This window comes from Atractosteus spatula, chromosome 1 (assembly GCF_055471065.1).
Source record: "Atractosteus spatula isolate fAtrSpa1 chromosome 1, fAtrSpa1.hap1, whole genome shotgun sequence".
Taxonomy (NCBI): Eukaryota; Metazoa; Chordata; class Actinopteri; order Semionotiformes; family Lepisosteidae; genus Atractosteus; species Atractosteus spatula.
The window spans coordinates 35245027-35262855 of record NC_142706.1 but is presented as its reverse complement, the minus strand read 5'-3'; the positions used below and the strand labels follow the sequence as shown (position 1 = coordinate 35262855).

Sequence of the window (17829 nt, the reverse complement as noted above, 5' to 3'; positions counted from 1 at the left end):
GATACCACTAATCATTCTAAATTGTCATTCTAAACTGACTTCTCAATACAATAAAAATTATTACAGCAAAAAAAGTTTTACTTATATAAAAAATTACCACATTATCTTTTTCTTCAGCTTCAAGAAATTCATATTTCTTCTCATCTGCAAAAAAATCAGCACAAATCAAATCCACGGTAACCTGTTACAATACATTTTGCAATATGCAGTTTTACAATTTCAATTTATCAATACACACTCATTTCTTTGCAGTTCACTATTGTGTCAGTCCTGTTTCATGGTAAAAGGGATACCGATCTGCTTAATATTCAGGAGATAAATGCAAAAGGCACATGATTAATTACTTCATTTAAAAACTGAAACATCTCAGAGAACACAACACTTTTAAAAATCTTGGTTTACATTATAACTGCAATACATAACTTTCATATTTTCTATAATGCCGTATCCTTAAGTACAGATTTCTTTCTATAAATTGCCTTCTTTGGGTTATGTTAGAGGTCCACAAGTACTATCGACATCTTCTTTATGAAATCAATGCATTTATTTAATAAATACTGTAATACAGAACACAACCGAAAACCTAACCAATTACTATATGGTCCTCTCCATTTCATTTTAATTTTCTTGCAGTGTCATACCTTCAGGATTGAAGCCTTCTGGAGCATCAACAGACAGTTCTGCTTCAGAAACCAAGGTTTTCTCTTTACTCTTTTCACACTCTTCATCCTGTAGTATAAAAGTAATTGAAATTGAAAACATATTACGGATTTTCATAATGCTTTAATTCTGAGCATTCTTCTCTTTTGACCTACATAATCATTTACTGTATTCAAATAGTTCTTGAAAGTTCTTGATGTCTGTCTTTCTGTATGGTGTTTCTTTATTTGAGTCACCTCATGGGTTTACATGTTCAGATTATTCACCTCTTGCACTGATATATCGCTCCTTTTTTTAAGATGAGGCTCCCCTGCAGCAACCAATGGATCACCTAGAAAAACAGTGAAATAAACTGTTGACAGCAGTTTTTTTGCAAAACATAGGCACATTTCATGAATCCCCATGAAAGGGTGCTTACTTGTGTCTTCCACTGAAATGGAGGCCTGCTTTGAGCGCCGTCTTCCTCTTCTCTTGCAGACTGCAGTTTCTGATTCCCCAGACTGCAAGAAAAGGTCTTCTTTAAAACCATACGTCTTCTATTTGTGCTCTCCAGTATCATTTGTTTTGCAGAAAAAAACATGTATTAACTTAACCAACTGATTCTCCTTTGAGTCAATATTTGACTTTTTACTTGGGTGCTTATATAACTGGCATATATACTTTTTCATACAATAACATTTTATTAATTGTCCGTGGCTCACTAGGGTGCGTTACCTTGAACGGTAAGAAATGTATTTACTTTAGTTGTATATTTTCCATAAAAGACAGGGATCATGGTAATACTTAACTATTAAACAAAAATCAAGATGCAGCATGACTGCTATACAGCAAAACTCAAACATCCTCCAAAACCTAATAACATTATAATCTGCAAAACACCTGTTGTCACACACTTACAGCAGCTTTCATCTCTGATTCTTTTCTGTCCTCTGCTACCTCCCGATCCTGATTTGTGGACTTACCAGCTGTAGAGATAAAAAATAATTATAAATTTGGTACACAAATTAAGCATATAACTTTGTAAAGCTAGTTATAAGCGAAAGAAAGATGCAATTAAATATTAGTGCCGGATCACAAGCTGTTATAGCACAGTACCTTTCAATTGCAAGGCCAGATGAATCAAATGATTTTTTCAAGGCTACATATCAAGTAAGAGACTCATGATGAAAAAAGCTGATGAACAATGCACTGCACCATAACAGTGAGTTATCTGGACAAAACATTTCAACAAATCCCTGGGACATGCTTCTGTCTCTCACAGATGGAACCAAATAAAAGTAATACCTTCATTCTCAGGTGATGGATGCTCTCCAGTTCTCTGTTCCTGGGTATCTTTATTTTCAACCTGACCACAAAAAATACATTATTCAAGACCTTCCTGTTAAAGATGGAACTATGTGGGTTAGTGACAAAACTTCCTAATGAAAAACAGTGTTCCATTTTATACATCTGCAGGCAAAATACAGACCTGTAATATCGTTTGTGAAGAAATGTCCTCATCTTCATCCGGTTTCTGTTTTTTGTCACTTGGATTTTCTGTCAAATAGAGTTAAGATTGGTATTACTAGTTCTGAAATATGCTGCCTGATCTAAATTTTCTGTCACTCTGATGTGTAAAAGTTTTGTCCTTCACCTTGACTTTGATTCACCTTTTCCTGGTCTATGGCAGGAGTAGCCTTTTCTTCCTATAAAAAGAAATTCAAAGACAAAATACAAAGTAAAATATTTTAAATTATACTCAGCAGTATACACATTACTGCAGTTAATTCATTGGTTTTACTCCAGAAACAAATCAAACAATCACAATACAAAGAATTTGGTTTGAAACACCTATAACTTCTGGTTTGATTCCATTGCCTGTCAGGAACTGCCATTACCGAGTTTCAGCTTTTGTTAGTAACACTGCAGTCTGAAGATGAAGTATACTTTAATACATAAATAAAATCACGTTATGATCCTAGCCACATGTTTTGCTGCAACAAAAAACAGTATGTAGAACATTAAATGACACATTTTGCCTCCTTCAAGCACACAGCTGCAGAACAAGTGTTCACTTACATCATTAGGTGTCACCTTTCTCTGACCCATGTCTGTATCTCCTGGCATCTCAGAGGAACACCCTCCTGATGACACTAAAGTGAAAATATTTTTAAAGCAAGGCCAATGAAAAAACATGCAGTCCAAAAGTGCCTTGAATGTTAAGTAAATTCCAAAGTATAATGCTTTTAAAAGAAAACTCAGAGATGTTAAACAAAATTACAGAAAAATGTGTAGCTCCTTTAGAGATTAACGAGAGACATACAGGGCATTTCTGAATGCATTTCAAAGATGTGGATATGAAGTTTTTAGGTTTCTTTCTTCTGTGAGCTTTAGGCAAGGATTAAACTATTTTTCCCCCCACTATGGACATTAGGGGGACTATGATTTCATAAAGGTTAGGTATACAGTATAAAGCATACCTATACAAAAAAGAATTGCAGGACAGGAACCCCTGGTAAACTGGCCTTCTGGCTAAGTAATGACTAATGGTCTAATATGTGCAAGAAGGCTCCACGGCCGAAATGTCGTGTTTTCTTTCCTCTTTTCAGAATGGAATAAACCTATTATTTGTTCCTTTGCAGCCTACTCATGCTGATGCAGCTACCCACCTGAACTACTTCAACCTACATCTGCTGTGACCCATGCTTTCCTCCAAATCTTTTTCTAGATCACACACCTGAAGAAGGCTCCACGGCCAAAATGATGTGTTTTCTTTCTTCTCTTTTCAGCATGGAATAAACCTATTACTTGTTCCTAATATGTGTAGATTACTTTGACCTATATCATTTTCCCTGAATAAATTAATTTAAAAAAATCTATTCTGATCAACATGAAGCACTTCAATTTACCAATTTTCTTCACAGCTGCAGACAAGGCCTTAGGTGGTCTTCCCCTTCGAGGAGTCACCTTTTCCTTGATAGGATTATTTACTTCCTGTTATTAAAAAAAATTGTTCAGTGTAGTTCATTGTAGTTATATGTAAATAGATCTCAGTTTTCAAACTAAGCCCATATTCAAATTTTTAACTCTTAAACTGCATAAAAAGTACACATTTTCAGTTTTCAGTGTAATTCTGTGGTTGTATTAAAAAAAATCCATAGTTGAAAATCTTGTATTTGATGCTCTACACATTACTTGAAATTATGTTTACTAATACTTCTATTTATATAATCTTTTCTAATTTTCGAATGCATAATTTAATATCAGGAATGTCATAATACATTAAATAAAAGGTTATAAGTCAGAACCTCTCAATCCTTTATCATTAAGACGATTATTCCAGGCAAGTTCTGCAACAAACTGCAAACTATCCCAGAAGCATAGGATACCACACACTTTTACATTCTGGAGAAGATGCCAATCCATCACAAGACATACAGACAGGAGACAATTGACTTGGTTACCCATGTTACCACAAAAACCACGCAAACTCCACACAGACGTTGTCCCAGATTGGAATCAAACCTGGGACCAAGATCTCTGAGGCAGCAGTGATAATCATCATGTCACTATACTTGCCCTTCAAAATTCTTTAGAACATCAAAAAATATTCCTCTTCTCTTTTTTCTACCTCTGATTTTCAGATTTGAACAAAGCAGGTCAAATGAAAAGTTCAATGTCACTAACCAGCTTGCCTTCACAGGTTGTCTCAGGTGCTGGCTTCTTCTCCGGTACACTTTCACTTACTTTAGTTGCATCTATACAAAAACAATATCACTTTACAAACAGCGATTTAAAGTGGTATCCATTTCAAAACTGGTTTTAGAGGTACAATTTCATATTTGAATACTGCACGCCCCTCTTCACCTGGAGTATCAGGTGCTTACAGAAAGTTACAGTTTTTTTGGTAATACAATCTTGCAAAAGCAAAATAACTTTTTATTCTGTAAAATGGACCAGAAATATTAAATACTAGGTCTGAAATCAGTCTCTTTGAAAACTGCAAATCAGAATGAAAATGATCATAAATTATCCTAAACACAATGCAATTATTTTAAAATATTTTTAAAAGTAAAACAATGAGTCTATCAAACTTGTTCAATATCAGCAACAGAATGGTCAAGAAATACATTTCTGCCACCAAACAACAATTAGATTTTTTTTAGGTACACCTAAACTACTTGTATGGTTGTATCATTACCTTTACAATCTGCATCTGCTTCTCCTACAGTTTTGTCCACTGCTAGTACTGAGGTGTCTATATTTTTTTCTTCGTGATCCTCCTTATTTTCTACACCTTCTCCAGAGATGACAGCATTATTACAATCTTCATTAGAGTGTGGATGTCTCTGTCCTATTGTGCTTTCCAATTGTTGTACATCACTCAAGATATTTATGTTTCCTGCCTGAAAATTTTCATGTTGATTGTGCGGTAAAGGCGACGATATTTCTACAGCAAACTCTGTCTGTGTTGCCTGTAAATCCTGAGATGTGATCTCTGAATCCATTGATAACAATGTCAAGGCAGCTTCTTTCATCTTCATATCAGCCTCTTCAAAAGAAATGTCTTGAACCGTTTCCACAGTTTCCATCTGTGTAATCCCTTCCAATTCCACTTTGGTCTCACTTTTGAGGTCAGGGTTATTTTCCTCTGCAGAAATCGCAACAGAACTTTTTTCTTCTTCTTTGTAGGCATTATCCATTTCTTGCTGCTGACCAGTAGTGAGGTCTTTAGCTTCAGTCTCCAAAGAAAGTACTGTTGGATATGACATCACATTAGTTGGAACATTTTCTTCATCTTTTGGATTCTCGGTACCAATCTCCATTGGGCACACATGCAATTCTGGCTCCAATACAGTCTGGTGGTGCTCTAGTAGCTCTATCTTGGAACTGTCTGTCTCATCTTCCTTGGAATCGTGCTCAGGGGAACATGTCTGCATTTGTGTCTCAACTTCAGGTTCAGGAGTAACATCACTCAGGGCATCAAATGTGTCGTCTGAAACAGCAGTTATTCCTTCTGGCTCTGCACTTTTACCATCTGGGAAATCCATCTGTTCAGAGACAGGTTGGGTTTCATTTTCCAAACTGTTGGTATCAAGAGCCTCATGCTTTTTGCCAAGTTCAGATACGTCTGTGTGCTCAATATCAGCACCGACATTTTCATGAGTGAATTGGGAAAGGTCTTCTGTGACAGCAACATTGAGTGGTGTTCTACTGTGGTCTTGTCTTACGTTTTCTTTCACTTCAGAATCATCAGTTTTCTCATCCCAAGTTTGTGCAATATTGGTTTCATCTGCCTTCTTCTTTTCAGAATCTTTAGCACATTTTTTATCAATATTCTTAACATCCTTGCTTTCTTGTGCTTGTGTTTCGTCCTTAGGTTTATCATGCATCTTTTCTTCTGAACTCCTCCTTTCTTCCTTCACACTCCCTTCTCTTTTTCTCTCTCTTGATGAGTCAGATCTGTTTGGTTTTGGAACTTTGCTTTTATGCTCTGTACTCATTGATTTCTTTTCCACCTTAGTTATAGACTGAACTTTGGAATCATCCTTTGATTTCGATTTTACTAAGGACTTTTCCACTTTAACTTTGGAAGTTGAATCCTTCTGAGCACCAGTGGCTAATTTACTGCTACTCTCACCGTCTGATTCTGCTGTAGCTTTACCCTTAAATCCAGAATCCAGTTCTCTGGATCTACGCTCAGTATCAACATCCAAACTAGATTTTTCAGTTTTCAAGTCTTGAAGGGTCTGATCTACCTTTGATTTCCGATCAGAACTCATGCTTTCTCTCTCACTTGGTTTGGCTTCTCGGTTTTCATTCTTGGATTTCACTTTTTCCATATACCGGTCATCAGAGTAGCTCTTGGACCTCTTTGTAATGTCTTTGGAATGCTTTTCTTTTTTTCTTCCAATGTCAGTCACAGGCTCTATATCTGATTTGTCTTCAGAGGAACTTTCCAGTTTGGAAATGGAGTCTAGGAGGAGCTGCTGCTTAGAGTCACACTTTGTTAGTGCTTTCTCACTCCTTACCTTCTCCGTTTTTGAACTGTCACTTAAAGAAACTTTAACCTTCCTTGTGCCATCCTTAGAAGAGCTTTCATCCAAGGTCACTTCTGATATCACAAGCTTTGACTCCTTGACTGAAGACAAACTCTTCTTTTCTGTTTTTCCCTTGCTCTTTCTATCAGACTTATCATCTACAGCTGGCTTAGAAACAGAACTACCATCCTTCTGCAAATGTTCCAGCCCTTTACTTTCCAAACCATGATATTCAATAGGACCTTCAGCTCCTTTCTGTCCTTTATCAATTTTCTGCTTGTGCTTGACTCGGTCATCAGAAAGGCTTCTTTCTCTGTCACTCCTTTCCTTGGAATGTTTCATCTCCTTTTTTCTCCCAGACTCAACGTCCGCCTCTCCCATTTCTTTTTTAGGGTGCTTCTCAAGTTTCCCTGCTGCCCTTTGTTTAAACAGCTCCTCCGAACCTTGTTCAAGATCCAAGATGAAAGAGTGGGTCCTGTTTTTATCAGGTACTTTTTTGTGTTCTTTTGCTTCTCCACTTGCGACGGTGTCCTCCGAGACAGAGCTGACCACCTTCTTCCGCCGTGCTTCTGTTCTGCCCTCTTCAGAAGCAGCAGACTCCGAGAGTCTTCTGACTGGCTTCAACTGCTGGCCCTTCAAAGGACCGGCTTTCAGTTCCTTTGAAGAAGCCATGGCTTCCGGTCCCTGTAAGTATTGGCATTGAAAAATGTGATTCTAGTGGCAAAACAGAAAACAATTACAGAAACTTAACTATTTTGAGTGTAGTTTTTTTAAACATGGTACAAAGGACAAGTGTCACAGGATGGATATTCTAAAATGCAAACATTGTTTATGATGCTCTTCAACTTACTTTATACATTTCCTAGAAACACACTTGTGTTTGAGATATTCTTAAAATGACAGAAATTAATCAGGATAAAAAAATAATTGGAATCCTTTACAAAATGTCTTCAAAGAGACTGCTGCTTCAGTTTCCATTCAGGATTCTCACAACAAATACTTAGCATAATTATGCATTTAGTAAAGAATAAAGGCTTTCCATTGCATTTTTAGAAATATAGCCCTTACAGTTCCAATAGTTAAATGTATTCTTTCAAAGTGTTATTTAATGGTATTTTTTTTTTTAAAGCATAAGGTGGAACAAAGTCGCTGAGATTTTACTCATCATCAGGTCACATGACTTGTAGTACCATGCTTACCACAGTTCTTGGGCAGCACATCCTGGCCCTCCAACACTAGCATCGTCTTGGTGTAACCACATCTTTAGAGGTGGAAACCAAACCTTTCCTATGTTTTCTACATGGAACTTTTTTATACTCTTTTCTGGTACTATTCAAATTCTCTTTGAGATCACTTAGCTCTATTAAGCACCTCATTCTGGGATACTCTGAGTTTATACTGGGGCTATCATGTCCACGACAACTCCAGCGCCAAAGCGCGGGTGATGTTACTGTGGTTGCTGGACACACCTCCACTCTCCCGTCATTGCTGGTTACCACGGACACAAACAGAAAGCCTGATTATCCGTGTGCATTTATAAGAAACTCAGTCATAGATGGTGCAGATCAGACTGCACTCAGCACGCTGGCACATAGTCGGATCAAGATTCTGTTTCTGAACCTTATTTGCCCTGTTCTTGCGTTCCCTAGTTTGCTGCTCTTGTATCTGTCTTTTCATGTTGCTGTCTTCAGTTCCATGTTCCTGACATGTGCCTTGTTTGGGATTCCTGACCTGTCCTTTCTAGATCTGCTCCTGGACTCCTGCCAGGTCTGTGGGTTCCTCGATGTTTCCTTGGCTCCGACCCTGCTTGTTCCTGTGCTTATGCTTTTTGGATTTTCCCCTTGTGATGTGTTACTGAGATTCTCCTGATCTGCCCCTTGCTTTGCTGTAACCCGATTATTTTCACAGATCCTCCTTGTTGCTTTTGACAGTAACCCGACTTCTCCAGTTTCGACCACTACCTGCACGACCACAACTGGAAGACGGCCACTTGGCAGCACACAGTCTACCTTCATGCTCTTCAAAGCTTCAGCCTCTCCTGTTAGTGCAAATGCTACTTAGGCTGGCCCTCACTGTTTGTACAGCACTGCTGCCACCCAGCATTCTGTCCTCACACCTTACTTAACCCCAGTTTCCCTTTGTCTCCCTGCCTCTTCCCTTCATGTACTCCTCATACTTGGGCTACTACTCAGACAAATATCCACTTCTTTGGTAACAGGGCTTTTTAGTATGCAACATACCTCTCTCTCAACATGGTTTACTTTTCTTGTATTCTAGCTATTCCATCACAAGTAGGGCTTACACCTCAGACCAGACTGCATTTGCTTCCTCCATTACAGAACAATTTACAATTCAGGCTTTCCCTTCTGCCTGTCTCTGGGTGGAGAGACGCAAGGTGTATAACGAAGGCATGAGTCAGTAGAGAAGCCACAAGAGTTTTAGAAGTTTCTGAGGGCAGATCCATGAATGAGCAAGGGTCTTCCCACGTTTAGGAAGATAGGTACTCAATATGGAAACCCTGTACGTGTGAGTTTTGAAGCTGATAAGGGAAAAGAGGGAAAGGTATGCATCACGGATTGTTCAGACTCCTAGCACCATAAAATATTCCCTGGATATATGGTTCCAATCACTAATTGTTTCCGTATCACCAGTGTTTTCAGTAAATTCAATTTTAGATCACTACAATTCAATCTTGGTAACGTTATTTGGAAGCCCATGCAAGTTCAAGGATGTTTAATATATATTTTTTCAATATATAAAAAAAATCTTACATCAGTCTTCTTTAATGTTTCTTTAGATTCCTCCTCTGGATCACCTTTTTTCTTAATAGTACTGCCAAAATCTTCATCTTTCCTGAAAGGAAAATATTAAGGCTGGTTTAAAAATCCTATGACTGTTAAAAAAACAGTGACACTCCACTTTAATTATTCATATCTGTAACCTGGAATCTCGTTTCCGCTTCCTGCTGATTGCCACTTTCTTTTCCAGGACCTTCTGCTCTTTCAGTGCCTCTTTAACACTTGGTCCTTCTGGATCACAGACTGGAGAGACTGCATTCCTTTCATCTTTGTTCAAAGTAGAGAACAGATTCAATGAACATGAGAAATACTGAACTTGCTTAGTACATTTCTAAAACAAACGCGAGGTCCAATGATGACGAAAATTCGCTTTAAAACAACTGTAACTGTATGTTGTATTGTACACAAAAAACCTCTTCGGAAAACAGTACCTAGCTGCTCCAGCTGTGCAGATTTCTGTTTGCGCTTCTCTTCTAACCTCTCTCTGTTCTGCTGTCTTTTCAGTAGCCTTTCTTCTTTGTCTTTGGCCTGCAACAAGAAATTTAAGTGATTAAAAAACAGCATCAACATTCCTTGATATCAGAGTATAGGTAAAATACAAGATTGCAACTTTCATTCCCAAGAAACAAATTATTTTATACTATAAGCATTTAGGGACAAAATAAAGACACTCATGCATCAAGGAGAATTCTTGGTGACAATTCTTTGTATTATGATCATTTCCTTTATTTTTATATATTCCTTCTTATAGCCAGGCTTAACATATGACACTTCATAGGCCAAAATGTCTAATTTGATCCCCCTTTTACTACTGGTCAGCTTTACAAGCAGGGTCAAAAACAAATAAATATTATACAATATAAGGTATCATCAACAGTTGTACTTTCCTGTAACCATTAAACACCATATAATTCTGAGTACCCGAAAGACAAAACTTTAAGAAAACGTCTGCACGTATCAAGTTAAATCTAATACTCTATACTCTATAAATAGCCCTGATAACACTAATAAGTGTTGTCTGTAATGCCTTTGAGACTGATTACCCTAAAAATGTTATAAAGGAACATTAACATGATATAAGTATGCAAAGGAACAAGTAATAGGTTTATTCCATGCTGAAAAAAAGAAGAAAGAGAACACAACGTTTTGGCCGTGGAGCCTTCTTCAGGTGTGTTCCTCACACCTGAAGAAGGCTCCACGGCCAAAACGTTGTGTTCTCTTTCTTCTTTTTTTCAGCATGGAATAAACCTATTACTTGTTCCTTTGCAGCCTACGCATGCTGACGCAGCTACCCACATGATATAAGTATATCTTGGATATGAATATACATTCAACGTACCACAATTACAGTCAGAAACCAGCTTTCCTAGATGAATAACTGATATTAGTGTAACTAACTTTAATAAGCCTTCATTCCCTACTGCATATTCAGAAAGAAGCAAAACAGCCTCCCTCAACTGTGCAGTCATTCTTGCAAGCACTTGATTCAACATAATAGGGGTACTGTGATTTCAAATTAAATAAGTGTTTGAGAAGTGCTGAAATAAATGGTTCCATCACTACCCAACAAATCATTACAAAAGGATTAAGAGAGATCCTTACAGCAGAGCGCCTGCGTTGCTCAACTGTCACTTCATCATCAGAATCACTGTAGTACTTGGAGTAAAGGAAAGGCTTGTGGACGTAGGCTTGCCGGCCTGTTCTGGGTTTGCGCTCTATGGTCTCATCCTTCAGTGCAGTCTCCGCTTTGTGTTCCACTTTCTCCTCATCTTAAATACAAACCAAAATGTTTCTGGTGTGAATAGGCATAGCTGTCAAAACCGACTATCCGAGTGATCAGGAATACAATTAAACTGACTTAAATTCCCATGACCCAGTGTGGAGGGACAACTTCTAATAAGTATATAACCACAGCTTAGCACTTTCTATGTTCATTTTAGAAGTTATATATTTTTTTTAAGTAAGCGTCACCAAGTAGTTCATGCAGTAAAAACCTCTTCCTAAAGTACAGAGGAAGAGATACTCACTGACTATGGCTGGAGCCCTGAGCTCAAGGTAATGCTACAGAAAACACTTGGCCAGAAATGGGTTAGGTGGAAAGGGCATTTATGAGTCTTGTCAAATTCTTGTCATTCCGCAGCAACACCTTTAAAGAATCAGACAGATGCATAACTAAGGGGCTTAAACTGAATCTTCAGACCTGTTGTCATAGTTCCTTTTTGCAGTGTTATGCAGGCTGACAACATAAAGTCTCTGAAGACAGTGTATTTATCTCTAGTTAAGTTAAATTACCTAATCCGAGTGCATGGGACCAGTAGCAAGATGAAAAAAACATTTTCTACTATTTTAAACCGGAGCATAAATGGTAAAAATGTAAAATCCTCAATTAAAACAGTTCAAACAGCATGTTTATTTTCAGTGAAACTGCTGAAAATGGGAATTCTGAACAACTACATGACGGGCTACAAATGATATATTAGAGATTTTTTTCTGATATTTTTAGTAATAATTAGAAAAAAAGCTGTATGAAATTTAAATATAGAAGAAGGCTTCGTTGCTGGGTTTTTTGAAAAAGTTCAACCCCTAGTGTACCCTCAGAAGTAATCTCCCCTTCCTCTGTGGAGTCAGAAAGCTGGGGCTCTTCCTCACTCTCCTCTTCAAAACAGGACAGGTCACTGGTGTGGACAGAGCTGACAGAGATGTCACTCAGGCCTTCTAGGTCAGAGTCTTCTAGGGAATATTCTGAAACAAAAAAAAAACACAAACTCAGTTCTTGTCCAGTACCAACTCTCAAAGGAACAAACATAATCTTTGGGATGTTATTTGGAGAACCTGAAACAAAAACTGAGTTAAGTACAGGAAGATGAGGCAATGACTTTACTATATGTACTGTATGTTATTGTGGTATTATTTTACTTTCTGAATTAATTCGCCTAAAATGATTAATGAATGAGGTTTTAACACATTATTTAAATAGCTTTAAATCAGCTATTTAAAGTAATAGGGTAAAGCAGAACATTTAGATCAACTTGTACGTGAGGGGAAAAAATAACAATTAAAGAGTTCTACCTTCTTTCAGCCTCTCTCTGGCTTTCTGTCGTATGTGATGTTTGTCAGTGGGAGTCTTTTCAGCCTCTCCATCCTTTTCTTTTGCTGCGGTTTCATCTTTCCCTTTCATGGACTCCTTTGTTTTTTCATTAACCTTTTCTTTGCTTTCATCTGGCTTGCTCTCCTCAGCATCCTCACTCGGCTCTTTGAACTCCTCAGTGGTTTCTTTGCTCAGTTCCATCTGCTCGTTGGGCTCCTCTGCTGTATTCTCAGCATCCTGGGGCTCAAGCATAGCAGCTTCTAGGTTTTCTTCCTCTGCGGTGCACATCTCTTCATCACCAACTTCTCCGCTCAGTTTCTCTTTGCCCACAGCATCATCAGGAGACTTCTCCTTCTCTAAACCTCCATCAGTAGCAGGCTGAGAAATGGTTCTCCTGACTGTTCTGTCCCCAGATTTCCCAGCTGAAATGTCATTTGATGCCCAAGCAGCACTTGCCTCCTGGTTCAGAGACGTTATTGTATCCAGAATGGACATAGCATCACTGGCTACTGACGTGTTAGGGACAGAGGACATGCCTGAAAAATAAATTAAACATGCATTAAACATGTGTAACAAAATGTTACTGATTGTAAAATGATAATGAAGGAAAGGATGGATTTTTGACCCAAATTGTGGGATTTATATTTGTTTTTATATTTTTATACAAACAATGTGTTGTCTATTTATTCAGCAACATCTATTTAAATATATCATGATGTACCACCCATTATATTAATGACCCCTCAAGGATATATTTTTCATCAATTATATAACATATAACAATCAACAAAACATTAAACATACCTGTAGTTGGAATGTAATACTCTTGCTTTTCTTCTGCTTGGACAGAACAAACTGGTGGCTCCTCCTTCTGGTTTATAGAACCAAGAAAATCACACACTACTCGTTCCACTTGAGGCCTGAAGGTGTGGTGAATTTTTGGATCTACAACCTGTGTGACTATTCTATCAACTCCCGCCTCCAACATCCCTGATCTGAAACAAAGAGGAAAAGGTGCCATCAAAAAAAGTCAACATGAGAACAGTGTTTCCAGAGTTTTCTCAAGTCATTCAGGCCGACAGAACAAAACAGCATTACATACTAGTTCCACAGCAAAATCTCCTACTCCCGATGGGAATGCATTCTGTAATGGATCATATACCTCATCTTTAAACAAAGTAGAAAAAAATACAGAAAAAGCAGGAGACCCTTGTGTAGTGATTCCTAGGAAAATGAAAGTGCCATCCCATCTCAAAAGGATGTCTATATAAGAAGGTGCTGAATACTTTGTGTTTCTAAACATAGAAAATTACACACGTGTATATATGCCAACATAAAGACACAAAGAGACATGAGTACACTTTATATTATTTGACCTTTTACTATTAAAATGTCACGAAAAGATGGAAAATGGCATCCTTTTGTTTATCATCTCAGTTAAAACACATTCAGAAATTGCTGCCAGAAACTTTGCACCTAAGAACTTAAACTGACTTTCTTACTTTTGCCGTTACGACAGTTAGGATAACAGCGAAACTGAATTTCAGCCATTAAAGTGAGCGCTTATGTAAACAAAGGTGTGAGCGTTGATAAACTTACTGTAACACAAGCTGCCTGATGCTGTTCCTCAGCTGATTCTTGTTCAGATGCGGGCTCCATGTGTGATTGGATAGGTGGTTAGACACAAAGTTATCCACTCGCTGTCTTAAGTTCAGGTAAGCAGGCTGGGCGAAAAGTTTTTGTTGTTAAAATTCGAACTTTACTAAATCTGATATCGTACATAAATGGGGGAACACACTTAAGAAAGACGCAGGAAACGTGAGCGAAACCTTGAAACCGCAGAATAGACATACACATCACTAGCTTACAGATGTCAGCAGGTGAAGAAAGATGAATACGTGACAGCAGCGGTAAAATACAGTGATAGGAACTTCACACGAAACTTCATATTTAGATACAAACGTCAGTCAAAACGTCGCGTTTAACGAGGGATATGCGTTAATATTAAACATTTTGCTTTAATGCTATCAATTTCGACGGTATAGCTTAATAAATCATACCTTTGTGTCCACATCTGCCAAACAATCCCTTCTGAACTGATCAAAAAGCCCTTGTGTTTTTAAATGATTAACAATCATAGAGACCAATTTGGGGTCTCCGGGTGGTAAACCAGACATTTAAAATCCTGAGCGAAGACTTCAAATAAAAAAAATCAAACCTTAAATGATAAAAACACTAGGTTTGCTTCATGTAATATTACTACTTGTTCACAGTTATTATGCTTCTTGTGCCCTGTGAACTCTGTAACCCGGAAGCTGAAGAGTAAAAGAGTAAACGACATTTTTTTGGGGGTGGCAGATACTACTAGAACATTATGGATAAGCTTTTTAAATAGCGAACTCTAACGGCAATATAAATTATTACATCATCATCTGAAGAAGTTTTAATTTAACCGTTTTCAGGAAACAAAAAAAATAATGACTGGTTATATTTCCTGTAACAAGCATTTTCTGTAATGTAAATTTCTTTATTCGGAACGGAAAACGACTTGCTTCCCGAAGACACTGCTAATTTATAAGGCTATAAGGCTTTTTCAAATATGAAGACTTTTTCTTTACAGTTTATTGGAAGCAAAACGCCCTGCAATTCTAGTTTTTTTTTATCGTGCATAAAAATGAGCAGTTGCCTTAAGACAAAATTTGAACTTTATCGGGTGGTGAGTGCTTTTACATAAAACAACAACTAACAGGTTTAGAATTTCATTTATTCACGTGCTAGTATAATATAAGCGCATCTCATATGTAATTGTTTCCAGATGAAGATAACGACGATTATGGTAATATTCTTTGCAAGCCAGGGATAATGGACTGATGCCACAGAGAAGACGTTTTGGTATCAGATATATTCACTGATATTATATTGTAAATACGTTTTAATTCTGAAGATAATTCCTACGTTATCAATGCTTTCAAGCGGTGTTGAACTTTATGTCGGCAATAAGTAGTTGGGAAAGTTTGCAGCTTCTGTGTTTCATGTGAGACAATAAATCAAAATATGAAAGAAACTTAAATTGCTTAAGTTTCACTAAAAGTAGGCAAGAGCATTTGTGGTCACATCTCAGTGTGCCTTTGTAAAGAGCTTTATCGCTTGCAGACAGTTGGCAAACAGTTGCAAACAGACTGAAATTTTAGCAGGGCCACATATCAATGCCAAATAAACATTCTTCTGTTCTGCACACACAAAGCCTTTCGTGATGACAACTAAATTCTCTGCTGTCGGTATGAGAAACCTTTAAATGATGATATGTGTATTAACACAAATCATTGAACAAGTACCGTGTCTTGGTTCTCACAGAGAGTAGCCCTTGTTTAAAGTTTATGGACCGAGCAGAAAACGGGTAATTCGCTTCTTTCTAAAAGCTCAATATGCTGACAATGTAATGCTGTTCTGGAAAAGACCTAGGTAAGATTTAGTCAAAAATAATGCCTGTTTATCCATTTGTAGTGTGCTCTTCCCAACAGGTTTACATAAATGCATGTCTTGATTTCATATACACCCATAGAATATAATAATTTTACTTTAAACTCCTTAAAAAACTTACACGGTTCATAGAGGGTACCTTAGTTTAGGATGTCATGTAACTAAGTAAACACTAGGTGTCAATGTTTCCCTTGAAAACATTTCAAGCCATGCTCAGTGTATGGAAACGTCCAACACTTTTAAGGATTATTATGACAAAAATATATATCTGTAATTGACCTGGCTTGAAACCTACTAGCTATGCTACAGTTTTTTAAATCTGTTACTACGATGTGTTTATTTTTATATTAAATATGAAAACAATTAAATATCAAATATTGTTAATATAGTTTCCTTTTTGAGAATTTGATAAAATAATATTCCGTGATATGGTGTCTGCATTCTTAAATTCTCTTATTAAGTAGGGTCCCAGTGCTACAAGGCAGCAATGCTGATCACTTTTGCCACCAAGACACTTCTGATAGGTCTTTAAAAGTATTACTTAAAAAATAAAAATAAATAAAAAATTAATTTATAAAGTCAAAATAATAATATAAAAAATGTGCAACATATATGATATAAAATATATTGTAATCTTTTTCCTTTTAATTATTTTTAAGTTAAAGTTTCTTAACACATCCAAAGAGATAAACATCCATTACTGATTAATATTTTTTTTCTAAAAATATGTGTGTACTGTACTTGGTTTTAAAAACAAGCATTTCTCATCCAGCAAAGAAATAATAGGCATTTTTAAAATATGTATTCCCAATGTGACACATATATATTTATAATAAACATATACCTTGGTTTAAATGAAGCACATGTACAGGCAAACATCATAAAATACATTGCCTAAAGGAGTATATTATGTTAATATACCTATTATTTTAAAGTATGTATTGTATGTGTAGTTTCTTAGTTCGTCAAAGTAAGGTTATGTTAGAGCAATTTGAAATGTGATTTTTCAGTTAAATTAAAAAACTTTTTTAAACAGGTGAAGATACATTTCTTAATATATTACCAATTCTAAATAAAATAGTTATGACATGTGAACTATACACTCGCTGTCAGAAGCCTGTGTTAGTACATCATTAAACTGCCAATTCAAAAAGTTCTTAAAATGATAGAAGATGAAAAAATACTGTAAGTTAAAAGGGAAGTACCCTTGTGACATACCAATAAATATGATTTATATATTCTCCCTTAGAAATATTGCTTGTTCCTAGGGATGCAATTATTTCAATATAATGAAATTGCTCATTTAATAGACTATAAAAGAAATAAAAAGTGAAACTTTTAGACCCATGCATGTTAAAGTGTGTGGTGTAAGTTGGGTATCAAAAGACTTTGTGAATGTTTAACAGAATTAGCTCGACTGACTATCAAACTGTCTTCATCCATTGAAGTATAGTTCTGTTATTACTTTTTACTTTCAACAATATTTTCTCTTCTCCAAGAAGAAAAAAACCAATGAAAAAACATAAAATATAAAGAATCTGTCACTTCTGTGTGTCTCAAAGATGAATGTTGTTAAAAATGTACAATTGAAAAATGTTTCCAGGTTTGCATTACTCACTACCTCATAGCTCAACATTGATATAATTTTATTTAAGATTTCTCTTGTTCTAAATAAATCTGTTCTAAAAAAAGAAAAACAGGAATTCATAATCTTGCATTTTGTAGTAGTATTAATAATATACAATACATCTTATACATGGTCTTTCATTATCTTCTGTTTAAA

The 17829-nt window shown here is 36.5% G+C and overlaps 1 protein-coding gene across 2 annotated transcripts in view; it reads right to left on the bottom strand.

Moving 5' to 3' along the window:
- Positions 1-14876, bottom strand: part of bod1l1 (biorientation of chromosomes in cell division 1 like 1) — a 36291-nt gene extending 21415 nt beyond the window's left edge. For both annotated transcript variants that reach the window (XM_088918176.1, XM_088918186.1), the window contains exons 1-21: positions 14627-14876; positions 14166-14290; positions 13371-13561; positions 12548-13102; positions 12071-12220; positions 11081-11247; positions 9910-10006; positions 9622-9745; positions 9452-9533; positions 4841-7364; positions 4327-4397; positions 3549-3633; positions 2719-2792; positions 2294-2345; positions 2129-2196; positions 1945-2005; positions 1558-1625; positions 1079-1160; positions 927-991; positions 642-729; positions 98-144 (exon numbers count right to left, since the gene is read on the bottom strand). In XM_088918176.1, coding sequence (XP_088774302.1) covers positions 98-144; positions 642-729; positions 927-991; positions 1079-1160; positions 1558-1625; positions 1945-2005; positions 2129-2196; positions 2294-2345; positions 2719-2792; positions 3549-3633; positions 4327-4397; positions 4841-7364; positions 9452-9533; positions 9622-9745; positions 9910-10006; positions 11081-11247; positions 12071-12220; positions 12548-13102; positions 13371-13561; positions 14166-14290; positions 14627-14743 — 4893 coding nt within the window. In that variant the 5' untranslated portion in view covers positions 14744-14876. The remainder of the gene's footprint in view (positions 1-97; positions 145-641; positions 730-926; positions 992-1078; positions 1161-1557; positions 1626-1944; positions 2006-2128; positions 2197-2293; positions 2346-2718; positions 2793-3548; positions 3634-4326; positions 4398-4840; positions 7365-9451; positions 9534-9621; positions 9746-9909; positions 10007-11080; positions 11248-12070; positions 12221-12547; positions 13103-13370; positions 13562-14165; positions 14291-14626) is intronic.
- Positions 14877-17829: the final 2953 nt, after the last annotated feature.